Source organism: Erithacus rubecula (genome assembly GCF_903797595.1).
Source record: "Erithacus rubecula genome assembly, chromosome: 21".
NCBI classification, from domain to species: Eukaryota; Metazoa; Chordata; class Aves; order Passeriformes; family Muscicapidae; genus Erithacus; species Erithacus rubecula.
The window spans coordinates 5,943,512-5,955,610 of NC_136673.1; the positions used below are offsets into that span (position 1 = coordinate 5,943,512).

The 12,099-nt window shown below is 52.8% G+C and overlaps 2 protein-coding genes and 1 long non-coding RNA gene across 7 annotated transcripts in view; 1 reads left to right on the forward strand and 2 right to left on the reverse strand.

Annotated features, from left to right (window-relative positions):
- The window catches only part of EEIG1 (estrogen-induced osteoclastogenesis regulator 1), a 32,423-nt gene extending 30,908 nt beyond the window's left edge, over positions 1-1,515 (reverse strand). For 2 of the 3 annotated variants that reach the window (XM_079324322.1, XM_079324321.1), the window contains exon 1: positions 292-426. The gene's annotated coding sequence lies outside the window, so the exon portion shown is untranslated. Of the gene's footprint in view, positions 1-291; positions 427-1,310 lie in introns of those variants that run through there. The other variant, XM_079324320.1, reaches the window with a different exon arrangement.
- A 123-nt stretch (positions 1,516-1,638) lies between these two features.
- LOC306811060 lies at positions 1,639-6,580 on the forward strand. Its single transcript, XR_013776597.1, has 3 exons — positions 1,639-3,247; positions 3,345-4,574; positions 6,442-6,580. It is a non-coding gene; the product is annotated as an uncharacterized lncRNA (long non-coding RNA).
- Positions 6,581-7,581: 1,001 nt separating this feature from the next.
- NAIF1 (nuclear apoptosis inducing factor 1) lies at positions 7,582-11,951 on the reverse strand. 3 transcript variants are annotated; one of them, XM_079324334.1, is made up of 3 exons: positions 10,948-11,950; positions 9,672-10,121; positions 7,582-9,093 (listed from the first exon to the last, which is right to left on the reverse strand). In XM_079324334.1, the coding sequence occupies exons 1-3, from the start codon at positions 11,450-11,452 to the stop codon at positions 9,083-9,085; spliced, it is 966 nt and encodes a 321-aa protein (XP_079180460.1). In that variant the 5' UTR covers positions 11,453-11,950; the 3' UTR covers positions 7,582-9,082. The 3 variants fall into 3 exon arrangements, with proteins under 3 accessions (XP_079180460.1, XP_079180461.1, XP_079180459.1); XM_079324335.1 differs by having other exon boundaries at positions 7,582-9,101; positions 10,948-11,948; XM_079324333.1 differs by lacking the exon at positions 7,582-9,093 and having other exon boundaries at positions 9,108-10,121; positions 10,948-11,951.
- Positions 11,952-12,099: the final 148 nt, after the last annotated feature.

Consider the following 12,099-nt stretch of genomic DNA (forward strand, 5'->3'; position numbering starts at 1 on the left):
ATCTTATAAATGGAGAAAGCAGCAGAGAGGGGAAAAAAACAAGCAGGCTGCTCCAGATTACACAGCATAACAACCGAATCAGGTCATCTGGCTGTCCAATGGCCAGCCCCACCGGGAATGCTGCCTGCCCCCGGCACCGGGTCGGCACAGAGCTGTGCCCTGCACAGCCCAGATCTGGGGCTGCAGACAGCGATTTCGTTACACGTTTACACAACACCTGAGCCAGGGGGGCGGGAGCTAATGAACATCTCAAGGGGACAAGGCTATGAACAGCGGGTAGTAAATCCTCACTGATTCTAGGAGCTGCCTGTGTGGGTGGTGGGTGATTAAGCCCCTCTCCTGCCCGGTGGCTGCGGGAGAGCCCAGCTGGCTCTGCCAGGGTCCGAGCACCTCCACGGAGGTTCCGCTGTCCCACGGACACCTTGGGCTGAGCTCCGCACCACCAGCCACGAGCAGCGGCTGCCCCCGCGCCGAGCTGCTGCCAGGTCTAGCCTTGGCCGCTGTGAGGTCACAGCCTGTCCCCTGGCACTCCGGGGTCATGCACTGAACGCTGTTCAGGAGCCAGCTCTGTCCGAGCCGTGCACTGACCTGTGCCCAGGACCCAGCTCCCTGTCCGAGCCGTGCACTGACCTGTGCTCAGGACCCAGCTCCCTGTCCGAGCCGTGCACTGAGCTGTGCCCAGGACCCAGCTCTCTGTCCGAGCCGTGCACTGAGCTGTGCCCAGGACCCAGCTCTCTGTCCGAGCCGTGCACTGAGCTGTGCCCAGGACTCAGCTCCCTGTCCGAGCCGTGCACTGAGCTGTGCCCAGATCTAAGCCCAGCTCTCTGTTTCGAGCCGTGCACTGAGCTGTGCCCAGGACCCAGCTCCCTGTCCGAGCCGTGCACTGACCTGTGCCCAGGTCCCAGATCTCTACCAGAGCTGTACACTGAGCTGTGCCCAGGACCCAGCTCTCTGTTCGAGCCGTGCACTGAGCTGTGCCCAGATCTAAGCCCAGCTCTCTGTTTCGAGCCATGCACTGAGCTGTGCCCAGGTTCCAGCTCTGTCCGAGTCGTGCATTGAGCTGTTCTCAGATCTTAGCCCACTTCTTGGCCCTGTGAACTCCCGACTGCCCTGCAGCCCAGCCTCAGGGGCCAAGCACCGAGCCATGCCCGGGCCGAGCCCAGCTCCGGCCCCACAGCCCGTGCACCGAGCTGCAGCCCGGGCTCAGCACCCTCGCAGCCCGTGCAGCCCGATCTTACCCCTCTCCCAGCCCCCCATCACCAGCTGCCTTAAGGAAGGTCTCAGCCCGCTTCCCAGCGCCCTGCGCTGACCTGCGGCGCGGTCCCGGCCCGGTGCCTGCCCGGCCCTGCCCGCTCCTCCAGCCCGCTCCTCGCACGGCGGCCGCCGCTCCCCGACCCGGCCGCCTCTGCCCGCGCTACGCCAACTGCGGCCGCTACGCCGACAGCGCAGGCGGTGCGCGGGCAGCGCGGGGGAGAGCGGCGCCGCCGCGCTTCGGGAATACCGACAGCACGTAACCTCCGCCCTCCCCCCCGAGATTAGAGAACGCGAACGGCACCTCCCGATTGGACAGTAACAAGGAGGCGAGCTGAGCACTGCGAGGCAGTGATTGGTTGTTCCGGCACGGGGCGGGGAAAAGGGCGCGAGGATTGGAGGGAAGAACTGTTGGTTTGGGCAAGCCCCGCCCCCTGCCTGAGGGGGTGGGCGGGAAGCGGGGTCCTGGGTGTCCCCTCAGCGGGAGGTGGAGCTGGGCTTCCCGCCCCACACGGTGCTTTGGAGCCCCTCTGCAGGCTGAGAGCCCCCAGCGGGCACGGCAGCTGAGCGGGTGGGGTGTCCCTGCCTGGGCAGAGGTGGTGGCATAATCATCTCTGACATGAGACATGGAGCTCGTGGGAGTGGGTCCAGCCGAGGCCAGGGAGGATGACTGGGGAATTGGAGCATCTCTGCTATGAGGAAAGGCTGAGGAAGATGGGCCTGTTTGGCCTCGAGAAGAGATAATTGAGAGGGGACCTCATTAATGTGTTCAAGTACCTAAAATGGAGTGCCAAGAGGATGAAGCCAGGCTCAGCTCAGTGGTGCCAACCACAAGGCAATAGGCCAGAAGCAGTGCCCAGAAAGTTCTACCTGAACATAAGGAAGAACTTCTTTCCTGTGCAGTGATTGCTCGCTGGCCCAGAAAGGTTGTGGAGTCTCTCTCACTGGAGATACTCCAGAACCATCTTGGACACAGTCCTGTGCCATGTGCTGTGGGATGACCCTGCTTGGGCAGGAAGATGGGACCAGATGAGGCACTGTGATCTTTCAACCTGACCCATTCTGGGTTTGGTGACAGATGTCATCTTTGCATCCTCCTGACAGCCAGGATCGCTTCCCCTGGCTTGTCCCAGTGCCCAAGCAGCCCCTGGTGACACCCCTCTCATCAGTGTGTCCCATGGCTGCAGGCACACGGTTCCCCAGGCTCCTCAGGTGTGGCTGTCCTGTCCCCTCAGGACACCACAAGTGGCCGTGGGTCAGCCAGCAGAGCCTGGGCTGGCTGGAGCAGGAGGGAGGCCTGGTACCACAGAGCCCTGGGGAGCAGCACGAGGCACGGCCTGGAGCTGGAATCTCACCCTGCACATGTGAAATGTGGCAATCAGTTGGGCACATCCCCTCATGGAAATGGCTCCCTGTTATTATGTGCTGCTGCTGTGTCCTGCGCTGTGGCTGGGATCCCTGGTTAGGCTGGATTCCGTCCTTTAAGGGTAAGCAGAACAAAATGTCTCTCCTTGTCCTGAAGGAGCCTGCAGTCATCAACATGATTTGCTTAGATTTGAAATTGAGGTGTTTGCCCAAGAGCCTCTGTGGCTGAGAAGTTGAGGCTCATATGGGAGGAACTGTTCCCAAGGCTGATATGCAAAACTTGGATGAAAGCCTTGGAGCCCTTGCACTCTGCCAGGCTTTGATGCCCAGACTCCTTGCCTGTAATCTGCCATCTATGCAGACAGTATCAGAGCTATCAAATAATTCCACCACAATGTGAGCCTTGAAAAAAAAAAAAAAAAAAGAGTCTGCTAGGAAAAGTACACAGAAATGTCCTTGGATAAAAGTGAAAAATTGGATCAAGCCAAATACATCGTTACAATTTTTGCCTACCAGGTTAAGCTTACACAGACTTTGGACTGGGAAAACATTTTGTATTGGTGCAGTGAAACCATCACAGGACATACCAGGAGTTACCAGGAAACAGCAGGTTTACAGGCTGCTGTTACAGGTGAGGCTTGAATCCTTCCATCAATTCTTGTCTGATGTTTTCAAGGCTTTGAGGCATTGCTGGAGATGGGCTGGTATTTTTTGATTTGTGTTTGCAGGTTATTGGGAAAGAGCTGAGCCTGCTAAATATTTGACATTTACCAAGCTATGATGCTGAAATACCAGAGGCATCTGAAGAATCCAGCCCAGTTCTCACCCCTCTCATGCCCCAGCACAGAGCTGACAGACATGTGGATGCTCTGCTTCCATCCCTAGGTAAAGGACAAACGATCCCTGTGTGTGGTGTGGGAGGAAGCTGTGTTATCTGCTATGATTCACTCTGGTAAATAACCTTCTGGAGAACTGCTCTTGTTTATAGCAACAGCCTCAGATGCTAAAGTTTACAGAGACTTTAATCCTTGCTGTTCTCACGCATATTTACTTTGCAGTTTTATCAGAAACATCTCTTGAAAACCTCAGTGTTTTTATAATTAATTGAATAATGTGACTGATGTTAAAAATAAATGGATTTGGAAAAATGCCCAGCAAGCTGCTGAGCAGTGTGTAGTATAGCAACCATAGCTGCATTCTCAGGGATATGTGTGTTTTCCTAACAAATGCAGTCTCATGACTGAGAGATTAAATCTTTATTAGTTCAAAATTCACCCTGTTGATTTTGCTGTGTTTATGCTGCATAATTGTTTCTGGAGAAATTCACATATTTTAAAGGGACAGTGCTCCTGTTTACAGAAGGGATGGGTTAGTCTGAGCCTCCCACAGAGGGAATGTGGTGTAGGGTATCTTCATCCATCCAACATCCCTCTGGCTTTATATTATTTTCTGCTCCAGGTGCAATCTGTTGGCCACGAAGCCATGTGTGTGTGACCAGGGTGCTTTGATACACATGGATTCTGCTCATTTCAGACTCACATCCTATGGATTTCTCCTCTATAGTAGTGCCCACTTCACCTCTCCTCCCTGCCCCTCAGCCACATCCCTGCCCTGGCTCTTCCTGACCCAAGCCTTTCCTGAGGCCGCTCCTTAGTGCCGCCACCACTTCCTCAACTTTTGCTGGCTCAGGGCATTGTCTTATCAGTCTGGGATATTTTTATCAGTCTGTGCTGTGCAGTTAAGTCTGGGCTCACCTCTGCTCTCCTGGAGAGGTGTGCCTGGCTGGCCAGGGCTGGGACCGCTGTGCTGTGCGAGTGAGCACCAACAGAGATGCCTTGTCTTGCCTCCTCTCAGCTTTGAGGACAGAGATAAAGCAGCAGTGGAGAAACGAGGTGAGATAAATGCAGGAGGGACAAAACTCAGTGAGGTGAAGTGAGGTAGATCCTGTAATGTATTTGGTGAGCCTTCAAATCCTATCTCTTATCCCAGGGGAATCCATGATGCATGAGCCCTGCAAACTACATCATCAGCATCTTCCTCTGGAAAGCATCATTGGGCTAATTCATTTGTCCTGGCAGCCAAATGATTAAAGTTTTAAAACTAAATTACACATGTTGCTGCAGCAGCATAAACACAGTAATGGTTCTCTATTACACCTGTCGCCTCTGCTGTAATGGCCTTAATGAGCTTTCAGCCTCATCATCCAAAAGAAAGAAATTATCACACAACACTTTATGCTGTAAGTGCATTCTTGGAGCCGTGGGTGGGATGCAATGCCCTGCTCCAAGGAGCTGTGGGTGGGAGTTGAAGTGGTTGGGTGCCTCCCCCTGAACCAGGAGCAGGTTCAGTCTGTGGAGCTCCCAGTCTGGGGCAGGTGGTGCAGACACCACAGCAGTGTAAGCTGTAGCATGCAGGCAGCTGGAAACCCTGTGAGGGGAATGGTGCCTTTCCCCATTGCATAGGATTATCCCGTGGTATGGAGTTATTCCAAGCTTGCGTCTTCTCAGCTTAATAACAGGCTGTGAGTTGCACTTTGACCTGCTTATGTTTTTCACTTGTTCCATATTTAACCAAACTCATCATCATAAAGGCAGGGAACTATTTCACTTTCTGTGCCAGGCTGGGTTTCCTGTTGGATGTGCAGAGGACACACCTGCATGGTGGGTTTCTGGCCTGCCAGCACTGGGAATGCTGTTATTTGACAAAGGGAGCTGAGGAATCTGGTGTCGGTGGATTCCTTTCCCCAAATATGTGGCTAGACCTGAAAATCCAGCTGCCTGGCTTTTTTTGTTTACTGGTTTCCATGTCTGCTTCAGTGGGTCCTGGGAATGTGCAGCAGGACTCTCCTCTTCATTCTGGGAGGTCTGTGGGTGGAACTGGATCTCGTTTGCCCCTTCCAAAATCTGCAGACTTGGAACCTGTTTTGCCTCAAGGCTTATTGTGTTTATTAAGCCTTATCCTGTGTCTGCATGCCAGCTTCCATCCCTTCAGTGTTGTGCTGGACAAGAGATTTACTGGTTGTGGCTGTGGTCTGTCCCCTTGCCTGCAACTCCACAAATGCCACTGCTACCCAAAGACATCAGAAGCAACTGTAAGTCTGTGGTTCTCCCTTGACACAGCAACCTCTAATTTAGGATCCCAGGTGGCAGAGGTGAAAGAAACTGCCCCTGCTGGCGTTGGGATTCTGCCTCGGGTTAAATATCTGCACATCTGGAACCCAAGGGCTCACGAGCCCCATTTGCAGGTGATACCGACTTCATTCGTGCTCCTCATTCCCATGAAGCTTCTTATCAGGTGCTTTCAAGCACGACAAAGAATCTTAAATGCTTCAGTTTTCACACTGATCTGACCACCCTTCTGCTGACAGTACCTGCTGGCAACCTCGCACACTACAACAGGAAAAAACCCACAAAAGATCCCCAGAAGAATCCTTTGCCAAAACAGGCTTGACAAACTTTAAAAACATGCTGAAGGAAATAGAGGTTATTTGGGAGAGTGTGCAGGTGATATCATTCTGTCCCTTGGTAGGGATCTGCTCCCAGAACTGCAATGAAGTGATGGCAGCACATTGTACTTGTGGGATACTGACATATGTGTGGCCCTCTAAAAAACCTTAAACCCTGTCCCTTTGCTTATAATGAAGGGCTTGATATAATTTTTTCTGCACTGCAGTTCTGCAGTAAACTCATCCCAAAGACAGACATCTCAGTGTCCTCTGCCATGCCTGTGGGAGGCAGAGGGACCTGGTTTGAGTCCCCAGGCATCCTGACTTTTCCAGGGGTATCTCATTGCTGCACTCTGCCCTTTGAATTTCATCCTCTCCAGGCTCTCAGCCCTGAAAAGATTCACCAGTGAAGGGTGCAAAGAGGATCCCACAAGGTCTGGAGGACAGGGCTGGTTCCTGGGAGGGTGCAGTGCCACAGCTCGGGATCCCGGTGTGCAGTGCCATCTCCTGGAAAGCCGGGCTGCACTGCATACATGGCAGGCAGAGCTCGGCTCTGGAGGGAGCAGCGTTGCTCCTGCTAGCTTGGTGGTCTCCGTAGCCACAAACATTTTCTTTTCACCACTGAGAGTCCCCCACCAAACTGCCCTTTCTCCAGCAGGCAGGAAGATGCTGCTCACCCCTATGTCAGAGACACCCTGTGGCAGAACATCTGTGCATGACTCCCTCCCAGTCTGGATGTTGAATATAAATCTCTAGATGCAAAAAGAACAGTAGAGGAGAACAAATAAACATCTATAAATATTACTCCTCAGCTTTTGTTCTGTTTGGGCATCAGTTGCCTGTTCAGTCGAATGTCCTGTGTACTTGTTTGCCCTGTCAGTGTCCTCTTCTGTTTGTCCTGGATTTTACATTAAGGGACACTTTTCTCTGTTCTTCCCCAAGTCTGATGACTTCATGAGCAACAACCAAACTCCTCATAGTACAGTTCACCCTATATTTAAAATGTTGTCACATCTTTTTAATGAGACAAAAATCTGTACACACACACTTGAAAGCTGCTGGCTTGACTAAGCTCTGCATTTTCCTGAAAAGACAAGAAAAATGGGTGGTTCCAATGGCAACATGCTTACTTCTCTAGAAAAGCAACATAGCTGAAGTGCTTAGTCACTGAAAAAAATGCACACTGCAATTTAAAGCCAAAGGCTGGCATTTCTACCATTATTTTAGGCTATTGTGGCATCTCCTGAGCAGCTGGGAGATTACTGTACTTCAGTAATCTGTCAGACACTGTGAAATAACTCGTGCTCCAAGGTAAGCCTGTAAAAGCTATTATTTGAAAAAGACTGTAATCATGTAAATACAAGGCCACAAGCTTCACAAACGAAGAAAAGCTACTGTGACTCCTGGTTGTTCACAGCTCTCCTTGGTCCCTTAACGGTGAGGATTCTGTGTTGCAAAGTTGTTGTCATGAACTATTTTCACTTCTGCCTTGGCACACACCAATGAACTGCAACAGCCTGTTTACCAAAATGTATTTTTTATTAAAATTCATATTTGTAAAGGAGCGATCATTACACAAATGAGGTAAACCAACACATATGACATAGTTCTCACCTTAAAAATAAATCTCAATTCAGCAATTGATTTGATTCCACAAAGTCTAAGAAGAAGAGTCAGGTAAGTGCTACTCATGTGGTGAGATGCCAGACAAGGCAGGATCCACCCTGACTCAGCTTGGAGGTGTCAGTCCCAAGGGTTGGGAGTCTTCCAGGGACCAAACTCTCCTCACTGTGTTGTCCTTTTCTCCCCCATCAGATTTGTAGACAAGAGGAGATGAGTAAAGGCCAGGGACTGACAGCAGTGACCTCTTCATGTACTGCTCTCATCAGGGGTCCCCCAGCAGCATCTCCCCATTAAAGGCTGTGTAAAGGCTTCATTTGATTGTGCAAATTCACTCCCTCGTCAGCCCTAAAGGAGACTTAACAGCAAGTTCCATTTCAAAAGTAATAACCTGGCAAGCAACAAGCCTGTTAAATGTAAGCCACTTTGCAAAGTAGAAGAAGACTTACACTTTTTTTTTTTTTTCTTTCCCTAAGTTTTCTTCCATGCATGTACAACTGGACCTTTAATCTAAAAGTTTCTGAAGTTACTGCAAGTCTGTGAGAATCACGTTGACCGTCCTGTGCAATTAGGCTTTCTCATTAAGGACCAAGCCCCATAGCCTGAATGCCTCAGAAGTGGCTGTAACATTTTTCACCCTGTATAACGGTATAGGATAGTGAGGAGAACCTTAGCTCTGCTTCTCAGGATGAGGCCAGCCAGCAGACAAACATGGAATGGCTGGACTCGCTCCCAAACAATACAAAACAAACACCACCAACAGCAGAACCAAGTAATGCCCCAAAATTCACTCAAATCAGTGGCTGACAAACTCCTAAACATTGGGAATTCCTGTGTGGCTGCAGCTTAGTCCAGAAACTTAGTCCAGGTCTGCTTTGATGGATCAAGGTATTCTAGAGGTGACAAACTACGCAGATGAGGCAGAGATAAGAGTTCCACTGTTTCATCCACCCAAGGGAAAGTCATCCAGGCCCTTGGGTGTTTATGCAGTGACAAACAAAGGCATTGTGACAAGACGTATCCCAGGAGAGTTTCTGGTACCCAAGACATGAAACTTTCATCACATCTGCCAAGTTGATAGAGAAATTTCATGACTGCACGCAGATAGAACATGAGCTGAATGTACTGTTTCTATTCCACTGGGATCCTCAGGGGAGGTAGGTGGGACTTAAACTGCACAGAGCTGGGTGCTGGTCTGCACAGGCTGGATGTGATGCTGCAGGAGCACGATCCATAGCTCTCAGTGCAGAGAGAAGGTTCTACCACATCCGGTACCACGTTTCCAGTAAATGCTTTCAGCAAGAGCCAGAAAGGCATTCACTGTGTGCACGGTGGGTTCACATCACTGTACCTTGTACAGCTGCAGCACTGGTATCCCGACAGAACTCTCCACGTTAGAAGTCAGTTAAAGGCTATAGATCTCGAGAGAGAGACAAAAAGAGAGGTGTCATACTTTGGACAGTTTTTTTTCCAAAGAGAAGTTAAAAATATCTTTAAAAAAATAAATCTATCATTTGAGGAACTAAAGCAACTCATGTTAATTTGCTGGTTTATTACACATCCTGCTGTGGCTCTGTATGAGAGTCTGAAAAGGCAGATAAGCACAAGATTAGCAGAGAAAGCTGTTTAGACTCAGCCAAACTCCAAGGGAGCTATTCACACTGAGAAGAGGCAGCACCCCTTGCCTCCAAGTGTCCTCTGCCAGCATGGGCAGGCTTTTAGCATGGCAGATGTCCCATAGAATCACAGAATTGTTTAGAGTAGAAAAAGACTTTTACGATGATTGAATTTAACAGTTTTCCCAGCACTGTGACATCCACCACTAACCTGTGCTGTATCTACACATCTTTTAAACCCCCCCAGGAATGGTGACTCCACCACCGCCCTGAGCACCCTGAGCCAGGGCTTGACAACCCTTTCAGGGAAGAAACTTTTCCTGACATCAATCTAAAGCTCCCCTCCCATCACTGTTTCTTTTACTGGATCATACCATCTTGCTGCCCTGTCTGGCCAGGGTCAGTGGTGACCGACGGGCTGGGTGTATTGCTCTGCAAAAATCGACGGAAGTCCTTAATCATGGGGCGGAGGACCTGGATGAGAGCACTGAGTGCTGCCTGTGTCCCCTCCATGGCCTGTGCCTGCCGCTCCTGGGCACACGCCTGCACCTCCTGCGAGCGGCGAATCATCTGCAGCAAGTCGTTCTGCTGCTCCAGGTGCTGGGCAATCTCCTTGACGTGCAGGTTGGTTACTCGCTGCTCCTGCAGGAGCTTGGCTGAGTTCAGGGCGATGCGGCTCTTCAGCTCCTGGGGCTTGGCAGACACCTCGTGCTGATGGGCCATCATCTCCAAGGGCGCCTCCGCAGTGACGGTGGTGGGGGCTTCCGTGGTGCAGTACTCCACAACCCCGTCCTCCAGACTGTGGTAGGTTGTCTCTGCAGGAACTGAGAACAAAGGACAGAAAGGGAGTCAGGAGTAGCTGTGATACGGGATTTTTATCTACGGGACTATTCAGTGAATATCACAGGAATACGGCCTGTTCGCTGAGATAACATACAATGGCCAGCAATGCACAAAATGACCTATTTAAGTCCACTCCACCCTCAGTCGAGCTTCCTTCTGGGCTGTTCAACCCAAAGGAATAGGGAATGCCTTATCTGTCTAGACAATATAATTTCTCAGCCTCCAGTTTAAAACAATCTTTCCAAGCAGCATTAGCTGATTGACATAACAGCAAAGAGAAGACCCAGAATGGCCTGTCGGTAGAAGAGCTGCTCTTTGGGACACTGCACACTGGAAAATCAGCCCTGAAGATGTTTTTCTCCCTGGTTTTGTCCCCAGAGAGAAACTGAAGAATCTCCCAGGGTGCAAAGAATCCTTGGCTCCCTTGTTCTTTAAGGCTGAGTCAAGCTGTCAAAGCTGACTTTCAGTACCTGTGTGTCTTGGGGCCACTCCCCTACAGCACACAAGGGCAGGCTGAGAGGAGCATTTCATGACAGAGATGTAGGGATTTCTTTTTGTTGGGGCTTCTCTCCGCCCAAAGGACTTGTGGGCAACCTATTGCTGGAAATGTTGAAGGCCAGGCTGGATGCAGAAACCTGCTCTAGTAGAGGGTGTCTCTGCCCATGGCAGGGGGTTGGAACCGGGTGCTCTTTAAGGTCCTTTCCAACCGAAACCATTCTGTGGTTCTCTCCCCACACAAGGCTCTGCGTCTCCTCGCAGGGGGCTGCCAGGGCCAGCCCAGAGCGTTCCGGCGGGCGCAGCACTCACTCTGGGTCAGGGTGACCGTGGTGGCCGAGGCGGTGATGGGGATCTCGCTCCCGTCACCCGCGCCGCAGTCGCCGCTCGGCAGGCTGATGATGGTGGCCTCTCCCAGCAGGTTGCAGATGCGCTGCTGCATGGGGGTGAGGATCACCGGGGCGGCCGCGGCGCCCGCCGGGTCCTCGCCCTCGGGCCCGTTGCCGCCGCCGTTCTGGCTCTCGCCTCCCCCTTCCATGGCAGCCCGCACTTGGGCCACTTTGCGCCGCACCTCGGTCTTGAGGTCGGACCACTTCTTCTTGACCTCGGGCAGCTCGCGGTGGCAGGTGGCGACGGCGTTGACGCGGCGCAGGATGTCGTGCCAGGCGGCGGCCTTGGCGGCCAGCGGCACGCCCGCGTTGAAGTGGTTGACGAGGAGATGCTTTCCCCGCTCCAGCTCCTCCACGATGATCTCCACCTCCCGCTCCGAGAAGTTCATCTTCCGCTTCTTGGCTGGGGGCGCCGGCGGCGACGCCATGGCTATGGGGGGCACCGGGGACGGGGCAGGGGGGTCACACCTGAGGGGCCTGGGGGGCGCTGGGCAGGGCCGAGGGGCGGCAGGGCCCCCCCACCCCCGGGGCCGGGGACAACAGGGGGGCCCCGAGGCCCCTCAGGGCCCGGAGGGGTCGGTCCCCCCCGCTCCCCCTTTGGCACCGCCAACGATACGCAAATTGCGTACGGCGCCCGCCCGGCAGCCCCGCGCAACGGCCCCCGCCCTGCGGCACTGGCGTAATGGCTTCCAGAATCGGCCCCTCTTCCTGCCACGCCTGATTGGCCCACCAGACTGCCCGTCAACCGAGTTTCCCGCCTCCCGCCGGCAATGCCGCATTATTATTGGGCAATAGGTCTGTCCATCAGGCTGTCAAGAGGCGGCCCCGCCCCGCCGCTGGTCTCAGGGCACTGGGCCTGCGTGGGACCCGTGAGGGGTTGGGCCCGCCCGTGGATTTCCTCGCTCCTATCCCATTGGGTGCTTCTCCTGTCCATCAATCCAGAGCGCGCGCTGCTTTCCAACCTACCGGATGTGCGGGACGTCCGTCAAGCTCAAACTGACGGCCGGCTGTCGCTCTGATTGGAGCTGTTCGTTTTATCGCCGCCTTCCCAGAGGCTTCAGCCAATTGCGGTTTG

Excerpts from the sequence above, each read along its gene's own strand:
- NAIF1 (XM_079324333.1), bottom strand. The coding sequence starts at position 11,452 with ATGGCGTCGCCGCCGGCGCCCCCAGCCAAGAAGCGGAAGATGAACTTC. Across the intron at positions 10,122-10,947 it reads CACGGTCACCCTGACCCAGA|TTCCTGCAGAGACAACCTAC; the intron begins GTGAGTGCTGCG and ends CTTTGTTCTCAG.